The sequence below is a fragment of the Echeneis naucrates genome, chromosome 11 (assembly GCF_900963305.1).
Source record: "Echeneis naucrates chromosome 11, fEcheNa1.1, whole genome shotgun sequence".
In the NCBI taxonomy this organism is placed as follows: domain Eukaryota; kingdom Metazoa; phylum Chordata; class Actinopteri; order Carangiformes; family Echeneidae; genus Echeneis; species Echeneis naucrates.
The window spans coordinates 16,980,116-16,993,364 of NC_042521.1; the positions used below are offsets into that span (position 1 = coordinate 16,980,116).

At 38.7% G+C, this 13,249-nt stretch overlaps 1 protein-coding gene across 1 annotated transcript; it reads right to left on the reverse strand.

Annotated features, from left to right (window-relative positions):
* Positions 1–3,948: 3,948 nt before the first annotated feature.
* Positions 3,949–6,882, reverse strand: edn2 (endothelin 2). The gene is made up of 5 exons (XM_029514567.1): positions 6,708–6,882; positions 6,312–6,465; positions 6,070–6,183; positions 5,362–5,439; positions 3,949–5,240 (listed from the first exon to the last, which is right to left on the reverse strand). The coding sequence occupies exons 1-5, from the start codon at positions 6,772–6,774 to the stop codon at positions 5,141–5,143; spliced, it is 513 nt and encodes a 170-aa protein (XP_029370427.1). The 5' UTR covers positions 6,775–6,882; the 3' UTR covers positions 3,949–5,140.
* Between the last annotated feature and the right edge of the window lie 6,367 nt (positions 6,883–13,249).

The following is a 13,249-nucleotide window of genomic DNA, read 5'->3' on the forward strand; positions in this document are numbered from 1 at the left end:
TGTGTGTTTGTGTGCGTATGTTGAACCACCAACTAATCAGATGCCTTGGCCTTGCGTGACTGAGCAGATTGTATTCGGGATGAATGTAGCTGATCTCTGGGAAAATTAATGGAGGCAGAAGCTAGTTCACAGTTTTTATGGTCTCTGACTTCATCACAAAGCTTTGGGAGTCTCCAAATGAGGGGAGACAAAAGTTTCTAAATGCTTAACTCTCACTTTCAAAAAAATTGATACAGTAGACAGGAAATGTAAGACGTATCTAAAGCAAATCAGGCATCTTTGCAAGTCTCTGTAATATGAAGATAATCTTTAAAAATAACCGTGGTTTGCCTCCATCTTTTCTCCATTATGACTGCATGAGGCTAAAGTTGTTAACAGTTTGAGGTCTGTGACATCATCAGCCCACCTTTGGTAGCATGTCTGTTACTTGTCCACTGTTGATTCCCCCCTCCTGGTGATCAAACAATATACGACATAGTATGCTCATTGCTTAGTGCTCTGCGGGTAACACTGCCTTGTGTACACACTGTGCACTTGGGACACAGCTACACTGTATATACCATTTGCCAATTGATACCATATTTATGATATATATGGAGCAACATATACTACATTGGTCTATCTGTTCCTATAGTCGACGTGCATTGTAACACTGTCCCTTTGCCCTTGTTGACACTGCTCTACTACAGTTCATCACGTATCCACCTGCTCTTTATGTATCTTCTAAGATAGCACACGGCCACTGCCAGGTATCTGAATGGCCAATTAAGATGCCCATCAGCTATTTGAGACAGAGGGGGGGCAGCTGTTTACAGAAATTCACACACTGTTTACACTGTTACAGTGCGAGACATATATGATGCACCGTGAGCTGCTATCGCTGCATCTAGTGTACGTGTGCCCGCAGACAGAAGATGTGCTGATGATCAAGATCATAATGTGAAGAATTTGCCCAGTACAGGCATGCCAGCAAGGTTGGATGAGAAAGTAAAGATCTGAATTTACAGTCAGGGAAGGAATGTCTGTGGTCTGAGGACATTATTGCAAGAAAAATTCTAAGCAGGTTGTATCCCACAGGAAAAACTGACCACACACTATTAAATATACAAAGTTTGTGAATAGGCTATAATGTTTTCATTGATAACACTGCTGCTGCTTAATGAAGCTCACTTTTGAACTTCATGAGGAAGCATCCAGGAATGTCTGCAATTCACAACATCTTTGTAAGTGTTTATTCAGTGTGAGCGAGTTCTTTGAAGTCATGACACTTAGAAGAAACTGGAAAGTTACCATGAAACAACATTACCCTCTGTGCTTGACTGAGCCTACTTCCTTCCTGCTGGTCCTTACAGCCTGGTTATGTCCAGACTTCATGTTTTGGTATCAGCAGGCTTGTTTGGACCAGCAATGCTGATAGGCCAGTCTGTACCCAGTCTGTCCCCCAGCCACTCTGGTCCCTACAAACAAAACCAGGAAGAGGAGGAATGTACCAACACTGGCGCTTACTGTAATCCCAGTGAGTTGGGACTGGACCTGCACAACACCAAAAAAAAAAACAAAACAAAACAAAAAAAAAAAAAAACAGCAAAAATCTTTAGTCATACACTACATTATATCTGAATCAAAAGACAACTCCTTTCATTGCAGAAGCTATAAGTAAAAAAGTAAAATTGGTAATATTGAATTATCCAATAGTATAATTATATTCATTATGCTTTTAGTCCAGGATGAAATATTCTGTATCTCCACCATGACAGTTAATTCTACATTCAATGATATGTAGACATTAGACACCCTTCCTTTTTTGTCTGGTTCCTTTGATTACCTAGTTATTGTTCAGTTTCAATTGGGTAATATCTGATGACTTCCCATCAGTCTTAGCTGAACTTATGTTTACTGCTTGTTAGCATATTAATACACTAAAATAAGATGGTGGCATCAGTTAACATTGTCTTTGCTAAGATTCAGTGTGCTTTCAGTCTGTCGTGATGATGTTTTTAGCATCCTAATATTAGAATTTACCTTAAACACAGCTGCTAGTGTGGCTATAGATTGTAGTCTGGTGAAATTACATATCAATGCTTAAATCCTTAAATTTGAAATGGGATGATGGAGGATTTTTGCTTTGCATCACCGGATGTTTCTGGTACATTGCAAAGGACTGCTCCAGTTGCCCTAGCAACCTTAACAACACTTAACTTTTTTCCACAAACCCTGACAATTTAAGGTTGTTGGTTTCAACAGTTGCGCCATAACTTTTTTGGAGATTTTTTTCTATTCATTCCATTGCCAGCATGCTATGAATCTTGGGAAAGGTTAAGTTGGGAAGGATCCACCTGTTGGTGCCTTCTTTTTCCAGGAAACAGAGAAAAAAGTCCTTAATTATGACCCTGATTTACTGTCTTTCCCGCAACAGTAACTTTCATACAGTCTCTTCATCAATTCATTTAATTGTTGAATGTGCAGTAAATAATTAAATATGAGATTATTTATTCCCATTTTGAATGTGTTTGTGATAAAATAGAGCAGTCTCCCGTGGATATTTTCACAAAACTTTTACAGTCACATAATCATGACTCACCATCAACCAGCATATTGAGACCAAAAAAAAAAAACAAAAACAAAACAATCAAGGCAACAACATTGAATAAGGACTAAAACAAAGCATAACAATGCAACCAGTGTTATGACAATGGAGTGATTAGGGTTGCAATCTCAATGCTCCATCCAGCCCATATCAGTTCCCTGTGTAAATAGCAGACATGCTCCTGTTTTTCCTTTGTTCCTTTTCCTTTCCCTGTTCTCTCCTGTGCTAAAGGAATTCAGGAGGAATGCAGAAAAAGCATCCTGTTTTCATTCCGCACTCTTAGTCAGCTATTCACACTCTGTGGCGCACACTGGGGGGTCTGAGAGTTCACACTGACGTCAGGGTAAATAACAAGGAAGTCACTGCGTGAAATAATGGAGAAACAGGTGCATACTACTGTATCACCGCTCGGCCCAATTAGTTTTCATTCCACAATCCCTCCATTCATAATCTGATACAAACTCTGTCAGTTTCACTATGCCATACAAGTAAAAAAAAAATAAAATAAACTATCATATCAACAGTTTGCACTTTAAATAGTGCCAGTGTCATGTTTAATGTTACTATCTTTCATTGATTTAACTGTAGACCTGCAGCTGGGGACATCCTGTAGATAATGGGAAGCTAATAGTCTAGAGCATCCTCTTTAATAAACATTTTCTGAGCTCAAGTCCCTGTGGCAGAACAGCCTATCTAAAGTACACACCAGCTTATGGAGCTATAAGGGGGCAGACTACCCACCCTGAAGATAAGCACCGCACTACAGACAAAGGAAACCTATGTGAAAAAACCACATGCTTCGTTTTATTTTGCCCTGCTGCAGGATCACCTTGTTCAGCGGTCCGATGTCAAACACAAATTCAAAAGCAGACACGCCTGTTACTTCTCTGCACAGTCAGGCTGGAGTGAGGATTTGAAGGCTTTTACTAACAGCCATATGTATGAGGTGGTTTATACCTTGAGCTGTGTTGTGTTTTCCTCACTTGGATCCACAAACATCTGCTGTAAAATACGATCCATTTGTTGGACAAACATCTGTAAATCTGCCAGTATTTAAATGATAATTATCTTATACTTATTTTAGACATCTAAATTCATGTTTTTTTATATTTCTGTCACACTCATAATTGAAAACTGTGGATATCACACTCAGTGGTTTGTATGTGTGTCAGTCTATTAATGTGCAATTGTGTCTTAAAGTGCCAACCTACAGTTCACTGCTAAGAAATGCAAATGCATTTGCTGTGCCCTTGGTATTGAAAAGTGTGCAAGGTATGTAGTGCTAAAATAATTGCCCGTCTGCGGTGCCTGCATAAGTACATACACGAGCAAGTTTTGAAATCACCATTTGAACAGACTGCTCTTTTTTTTTTGCACTTTTATTTTCCCACACAGTCCATTTTATTCGTAAAAAATATAAATACATCTCTGAATAAGTTAGAGAATAAATTAACTCAATCATTCAGCATTCGACAGTAAACAGGTACATTCTCCATCATATACAGCACTGAGGATGAGTGTTTTCTGTTGCTTCCTGGTGACTGGACTTAAGCAGGGCATTGAGGAAGATGGATCCATGGCACAATGTGGGCTACAGGTAAATAGTTTTTGAAGTGCATAAGACAAGCCAAGAGTGAAACCTGTAGCTGTAGCTAATGCAGAGAAATTAGGTAGACATTTGTCAGGGGAGAAAAGCAATTGTTGCCAGTTTTTGGCAAGCTGCTCATTATTGAAACCCCCTGGCTTATCTTTTATCAAAACATTAAACTGGAGCTATGCAGTAAACACTCGAGCCAACACAATAGGCCAACTATAGATGTTTTGCTGCAAAGTATACTGCATGTGTATGTGCAGAGCAGCAGCTGACAATAGACTTTGTATAAACCTAATTGTTTTTCAGATGAATCCTCAAGTGATGGCCTTCATTTCATCATGTGTTTAAACTGTTATTTTCAAGTAAGCTTCCTAATTAAAAAGCTATTTGCTAATTTGCCATAAACATTAGGCAGGACAGTAGATTCCAGCTCTGATACAGAGGAATATTAAACCAAACCAATGGTCAGCGGTGACAGGAAAGTCTCAAGGATATTAGAGAAAACGTGGGTAAATAAATCCAAACTAAATACAGAGTTTATATGACTTGATCACATAATCCTAAATGTGGAGGAGCTGCGTGTGTGAAACTCATTATAGATGAGTCAAGCCAGAGCTTTTTCCATGAAACCAAACAACTGGTTATTGTAAAATCTCTTGACCTGGTTACACACCAGTCTCAAAGCCCCCATATTCTTCCTTTGAATGATCCATCCTTTGCAATCAGGCTGTTTTTAAGTTCAAGGAGAGTTCAACAATCAACTCTTGACGTCTCTACCCAACGTTGCTACTGCCTCAGGGGTTCTAGCTTGGGTAGTTGCCAGTCTTCCAAAGCTCTGTGTTGTTATTCAGTTGCCTGATTCGTTGCTTCCACTGCCTGACTGGACGATGGTGGAGCCTCCTGCACATGGTGGCTGGACACATCGCTGATGAACCCACTTGTGCTTCTTGTTCAGTCTTCTACCTTCTTGTTCTGCTCCTGAGCCTTTTGACTCGAGCCACATTCTTGTTTCTTGATGGTACCTTCTTTGCAATGACCATGTTGGAGCTCACCACAGATCTGCAGAAAACAAAAATAAAGGAACACAAGTCAGAAATGCTCAAGGCGTCTTACAAAATGACCATCACACCACAGCACAATATGGATGTAAATACTGATATCCTCATTCTTTTAAATTTACCTGAAAGATGCAAGCATTTTGTTCACATTTTCTGATTTTCTCAATGGGTCCACGCTATCGCTCCTTGGATTCTGAAAGCTGTGAGGAAATGCAACAACAGCATTACAACAAGATACAATAACCCTGCCAGATCCTAATCAAGCCTGACAAATTTGTCTTCCATTATTATGCTACTTGACTTAGTTCGGGGTTGACAAAGCAATTTTCATAGAAATTAAGAGTATATTTTTAGACGCCTTATAGGCAGAATTGCAGGGCGTGCCTTATAAAATACCACCAAGGATAAGATCTAAAGATGATGACTAATCTTTTCTGGCAGCCTCAGGACTGTAATAACACGAAGACACAACAAACATTCCCTTGAGTAAAAGCAAAATTCTTAACTTTCCAAAAATAGCACCACTAATAACACTTTGTTATTTCTGTCAAGGTTTCCAAAGATATGCAGGCCATTTAGTCCATTACGATTACTGCCCTCATACTGTTTCACCATTATCTCAGGCTGAATCATATAGTCTTTTGACTGACTCGTCTTCCATAATTAACATACTGTTCAGGCTTGTCACACCTGATAAACTTTGAAAAGAGACAAAAACGCTGCTTTGATACAATCTAGCATCTTGACGAAGGTGCGTGATGGATTGGATTTTCTTTGCAGCAAGTTGTGGCTGATGTTAAAATGAAAAGTGGGGAGGGCAGAGTGCTCACCTTTTATGACAGAAGCTGTAACACATGTTATCAGCTGAGCTGAGGCATTTACAACGGTCGGCTGAACGACGGCGACGAGACAAGGGACTTCCCAGACCATACGGAAGGAGTTTACTGTAAGGAGGAAATGAAACCATTTAAAGCCACAGTAATTAAAGAATGCAGAGATCAACTGTCGGTCAGGGTTCGGCTGGGGATAAAGGTTAGGGGAGGGACTAGTGTCAAGTTTTCTGCAACCTCACCTTGGTGTGTTGACCCAGATAATATCCAGGTGACAGAAGTAGATGCATTCTTTATCATCCCAGCTGCTGCAGGAGCACCGTTTGGTCCTGACATGTAGTGACTGTGGAGCCTTAGCTGGCAGCTCTGCCCGCTCTGATAACGGGTGTCCGCAACCTAGAAAAACACAAAAGGTATCTGAGATTATGACTTTGCAGTTGACAAATCCAGTGAGCAGGCTAACACCCACTAGTGTTAGGAGTGATTACAGTGGAGCCCATTTTTCATGTAAGAAGTCAAGGAACTTAAACCAAGTCAAACAATTCTGCCAGCTGTTGTGTGCAAGTAAAAATTTCTCTGAGACGTTTTCACCAAAAGCATGCTTATAAACAGTTAGAAATAAAAGAAAAGTTGCTCACCTTCACGCAGAGCCATGCAGATGATGAGTAAAATCAGGGTCTTGCATGTGAAAGAAACCATCATCATCCTCAAGTGAGTTCTGTGAAGTTCTGATGTGCAAAAGCAGCTGCAGTCAGTTCACACACTCCAAGAGCGGTAGACAACCTTAAAGGGCTTGATTGTTCAGCCTAAAGTGCAGCAACAGGTGCTTTGTCTTCATGTTCCTGTGTGGACTTCTACTTATACCCCTCTCCGTGGGTGATATGACTATGGCCCCTCCCACCACTGTGTATTCATCCGTCTATGCAGAACAGCGTTGTTACACAACTCACATACTCCACCTGCCCTCCTCACATTCCAGCACTGACCTCAACACATGGCACAATGAGTGCCCCCCACCGGCCAAGAAAATTGGATAGAACTTGACAACCGCACCTCAAGTGGATTTTCCATGCCATGAAATTATTATTTACGCCATAGTTTTTTCCTAAAATAAAGAAAAAATAAATAAATAAACGAGAAAAATGGTGGGAGAGAAAACCTGAAGTGATGTGTCAGATTCACAATATTGGGCAAAAGGAATTCAGTTGGGTTTTGCGCATGCTGGGCGTGTGCATTTTCTGCTGGAGTCTGTGTGGACATGTCTGAGGGTGACTTTAGAAAACGAAAGAGAGGCAAAAAAAAAAAAACACAGAAAAAAGCTAGGAAGTCATTGAAAAAAAATGCTCACGGCCATTCCACCACATACAAATTACTTCTCTGCTGAAATAAAAAGATAAAAAAAGTAAAGTTTGTAGTTGTCTGGCAGCAAGAGGTGGAAACACCTTACTTTATGTATAAATCAGCAGACTATTTAATAAAAGTTTGATAACATATTATAATTGGATTGCACATTTAATTTCAACTGTTACTATAAATTAAATGCAGTAATTAGATATAATAATCTATGAAGAGACACCTGAAATATTCCAACAGCGAAAAAAGCATATTTATCAGTTAATGTACACGAACTTTCTACAACTTAAATTTGGGTTGTTCTTCTTGAAAAGTCCTTATTAGAGACAAATGCATTCCATTCATATGAGCTAGTTACATCATCCTGGTATCAGACAAGCTGACTCACTTTAATTCTGTATTGTAATGTAACAATAGTTTTAGTTTCACCTGAGCTGCTCCTTCCATGACAATTCAAAATATTAGGTGTCTGTTGCCAGGCGGGTTTAAAACTGGGTGGTTTAAATGCAAAACAACCCAAAATATTCAGCTGTCCTGCAAAAAAATGAGACTTCAAGATATCTTTATCAACCGCTCAAAAGTGATACAAAGTTATGTGAGGTCATGCCACCCCCACCCTCCCTTTTTCCAGAGGTACTGGACATGAATGTGGTTGGAGGCGGCGGAGGGAAGAGATCACAGAAACAGGCAGAAGGTTCACATGTGCCACACTGATAATATGAGGATGATGAAGTCAAGGAGAGCTGTCAGCACACAAGAAGGTGATATCATAGCACATCCCTCGAAAACATCCCTACACTAACACACAAACAACATGTGCGACATAATCTGACCTTCCAAAAAAGATATGCAGCTGCCTGCCACATCTCTGCTACACACACACACACACACACACTATCTCTTTCCAGTGACAAAACCAGCCACCATGGGTTCGACCACAGCCTGGCTGCCCACGCTGTCTGCACAGCCATGGCATGATGCACCCTCAGGTACTCCCTCCTCTCCATTTCTAAAGAATAGATCATGCAAATCCACAGGCATTTTAAAGCATCAGAAACTAAGATTATATGTATATCTGATAACAGTGAAGAATGTGGGGATGAGGGAAAGAGTTGGAATGACACTCAAAGTAAAGGACAAGACTGACGTGATTTCCATTGTCACATAATTCAGCAAGACGTGCTTTGTTTCCGCTGACCTTCAAGGCTTCTTTTCAAAGCTATTAGACTATTTTAACACAGAAAAGTGTCCTGTTTGCACATCATGCACCAAATTACAGATATTGTATTGTAAACTGTGTTCATTTCTTTTAAAGGAATTTTATAATTTCAACACATTTAACAAAAACAAAGACTACAATCGCGTAATATTTGATATGATCATTCCTGATGTGTTAGCTATTGCTGTGAGTACCGTATTTTTCGCACTATAAGGCGCACTTAAAATCTTAAAATTTTCTCAAAAATCGGCAATGCGTCTTATGTGTGAATACTTGTTGTGCTCGCTGACCTTGAACCAATGTTATGTGGTACACTGCGCTCAAAAATCTGTCAGAATGTTTTAGTGCGACTTTGGTAAGCGAGGAAGCCGCTCTGCTTGATGGAGCGTTCCCAGCTGATGCAGGGACGTTGTGTTAACATTGGTCCTTTGTTGGATATGGGCTGCAACATCAAACAACGTTAGATAACTAATTATGTATAATGCGGTGCGCCTTATGGTCTGCAAAATACGGTATATAAAATTCATCATAAATCTTTTTAATAGCATTTGTATCTAAACCTTCAGTTTATTTAATCCATTAATTCCTTCATGAATATATATAATTTTCTGAAAAAAAAAAAAAAAAAAAAAAAAATTGGTGATATTCAATAATATATCAGCAAATCAAATCATATTCATATTTAGTAGTTGACAAGTGTGACATAGCAAAGTTTAGTTTAATGAGTGAGCAATGGTTTCATGGTGAGCAAAAGGAGTTTGTGAAATTTCAGTCAGGAATTTTTCATGCGACAATGCAGATTATTTTCATTCAATCTTTACCATACATGGTTTTCTAATTTAAGGAGGACGCTGCAAAACGCTGCAGTGAATAAACAGGAAGAAATACAATCACTGAAGAGCGTCAATGAAGTATGGAAAGTCTTACAAATGCCGCGGCAACCCAGGAGATAAAAGGTGACAGTGACAGGAAGAAGAAAAAAACACAGCTGAAACATGCATCATGTGCGTGTTTGTAAGGTTGAAGGGGAAATGCCAAGGAGATGTCACAATGAGGAAAGACAGACATTCCACCAACTATTAACAGAGAAAAAAAAAAGAAAAGCAAAAACTCATCTAGAGCAAATATTTGTTAACTGGCGCAGTCTGGAGAAATGGATCCCAGCTATGGGTTATGTCCCCCCACCCACCCTCTAATTTCCCCGCCCCTCTTTCTTTTCTCCAGACAAGGCAGTGGCAGTGTAAAATATGTGGCCTTATCCATTTCCCACTTCTGGCGGCTGCTGCAGAGGAATGTGAGATTGCGCAATGACAATGAATAATAGAACCATGAAGAGGTATAAAAATTCCTCTCAAATGATGCTGAGCATATGGACTGTGACACAGTGACACACAAACAAGCAGCTACATTCAGGCCCAGGTGGAGAAGATAAATGGATCTATCAAGTCTTTACGCGCCTAGTAACTGCATCACATTTCTAGCTAACCATCATATTAACTTCAGCAGTAATCATAAAAAGGCTAATAATTAACTAACCCTAACCCATCGTGATGAGATCCCCTGTGTCCCTGTGTCTTTACCCAGACACTAATTCTTTGGCATCTGTCAAACAAATCAAATGTGTCCCCCAAGGACCAGTTTTATCTGAGAAGCACACAAATATGGCAGTAAAAGACACAAACAAAGTTTTTATATATACAAAAACTAAAGTATAAATAGAAGGTATCCTTGTAAGAATGCATAGAAACAGGGACATAGTAATCTTCATGGTAACACAGTTTTGTTTTTTCTAAAATGACTGTCTGACAGCTGTCGGTCATCATACGCAACTCATTTATAAAAAGTTCCCCGGGTTGAACATGTAAGTTGGCGGTAACAGGAAACGCTCTCTGTATTTACAAAACTGGAATTGAACTTTACAGTTAATTCAGTCCATTGAGAACCATTTGTTAATAGTCCACTGAAAATACATTGCAAAAGCGGCTGAGTTTCCAAGCTGTTTTTTTCGCGGGCTGGCCTTCTAATTACTGTTGCCCGTATTGTTCTTTACTTTATGCCCACATTTTATGATGGAAGCACAGGGCAGGACACGGTCTGCTAACATCAACACACTTTCAACATGTGAGATTAATATCACAGTCATTGAGAACAGCCATTACTCACACTCACACACCTTTTGCCCCGATGTGAGTAAAGTGAGGGTGGGCCTTTCAGAGTAGATGGGAGTTTTGATAGCAGCAGCACTGTAGACTGAATGAAAGGCAACAACTTAGTCCACCGAGACAGTTTCAGTAGGAGGAGATGAGAGTATCTGCTACCTCCATCTGTGGGCAAGTGTTATGCATTATGGAAACTCTAAGTCATAAGACACGATACAGCCATTAGGAAATATGTTGTGCAATATATATAATTATAATCCAACAGTAACAGGTGTGAGAAAATGATATCGGACAAACATTGGACAATAGTTGTTGCATCCGTATGAATCCTAAAGCTCTTAAATACTAGTCTCATGACATCCCATAATTCTCGTAAAATCTCGTCCTGCAAAACTCCATTTTGAGGAAGATGGATGAAAGCATTTTGCGACGCTAATTTCAATTGGCGCTGTTGCCATAGGGACCCTCTGTAAATGTGAAGAAAAAAAAACAGCTTTAACATTAAACATTAAACTTTTGTGATATGCATTTAATTTCATGAAAGTGAGAAAACTTTTTTCAATATTTGAGAGACTTTTCTAAATCTATGTGTTTGCGTTACCATTTCTTTTTTTCTTTTTTTTTTTTGCTATTTAGATTTTGCTCATTTAAATTGTTTGGAAACGCACTGTTGTTGAGGTCATGAACTAAGCGCTACATTTCCTGAAGGATGTAAGGTATGGCCAAAAGATTTGGAAAAATGACAAGCAATCAACCCTCATTAAAACAAAACATTTCAAATCAATTACAGAAAAACTTTAAGGATCTACTCATAGGTTTTGAAAATGCTGTACGGTCAACGTTCGCATTACCAGCTAAGTTAGGAGTTTAGAAGAATGGTTGTTGTTCTGTTCACTTTTTTTCTGCTGTCAGAGACCAAAAAAAATTCTTGGTTTAGACAACTTTTCTTATACAAAAGTTGGCATGCTAACCACTTAGCTCCTTCCTGGCTCTGGTTGCTAATGTTGGCTACATAGCTTCTTTTAGTGGTCAGCAAATGTGGACCTAAATAAAAAATGTAATTATTTTTAAATAGAATTTATTGCTTTTCTCTTGTCTGAAGGCAACCATTTATTTAAGCAAAAGTGTTTTATATCTAATTCACTTGTAATCTGTAGGCCTATGAATTACTTTTGTTTCTTTGCTTCTTTCTTTTTCAAACAAAGATGCTATCTGTAAAATTTGCTTTGTATAATGTCTAAAGGGAAACTGCTATAAATAAAAAAGTTGGCTGTGCATAAAACATACTTAAAGCTTCTTTAATTTGTTTGTAATGCCGTAGTGACGCTCAGTCAAGGCAGTGTTAACACACAAAGAGCATGGAGAAACAGTGAATCCTCTCCTGGAAGCTGGAATCTCAGAGTGGTCAGGGTTTTCAGTGGAAGCACCTGGTTTGACTGGTTTAAATTAAATAAAAATGATTAATTTCATGTCAGCAGACAAGAATGATTTTATCCCCTTTCAAATGAAACAATTCAATAAAGACATTTCTTTAAAAAAATCACAAGTGCTTGAATAAATTAAAAGTTCAATTATAAGTGTCCTCTATGACGACACTGTGTCTGCATTTAATGTTATTACAAGAGCGTAAATTCCCTGTGAACTTAAAATTATTTAATATAAAAAGGAACATGCTGGACAAAATGAAAATGATTTATCATTTAGTTTAACATTTTGGAAGAAAGCTCAGGTGAAATGTCAATCAAACCTTGGTTTAAAAAAAATCTTAAAACAGCCTGAATTCAGAGAGATATTGGCACATTTATGAGAAAGACAACACAAGCACAAGCAAAATGAAGAGGTTTGCACTTTAATGTAAAAGTGTTGCCAAAATGCTGTCAAGGATATTTGTTCATTGTTATCAGGTGCTGTGATGACAGTTGGGTCACTTTGTTCTCTTGCATTTACATTGCCCCTCTATGTTTCATCGGGCATCCTGGAAAGTCAAGAAATGTTTTAATGCCTTCTAAAGAACCTTATTCTTTGGAAATATATAAATGTCTGGTAAATGTCTCAGTTTTTGTGATTTTATCAATACGTATATTTTGACGGGAATTGGAAAGGAGCTTTGTAGTTAGAGTTTTGTTATATCTGACACTGTGGAATACAACCATCTGGCTAACTCAAACAGATGGTATAAACAGTCTTTCTTTCCAATTTTTATTAGATTGCCCTTTGAGTCTTGCAGATTTTATTATTTTAAAGCATGTCTGTGTGGAGTGAAAGTTGCTGTGCTGTTCCCAACAGTCACCTCAAGATTATGAGAAAGCAAGAAATACAGTGATGATCACCATATATGTGGGAGTAAACACAGTCTTTACTTTTTCCTCATCTGTCTGTGGCTTCTAGTAGCAGCCCTTCACAATAAAATGGTAAAAAAATGTCTTCGCCGCGTGTGATGTCATCATTT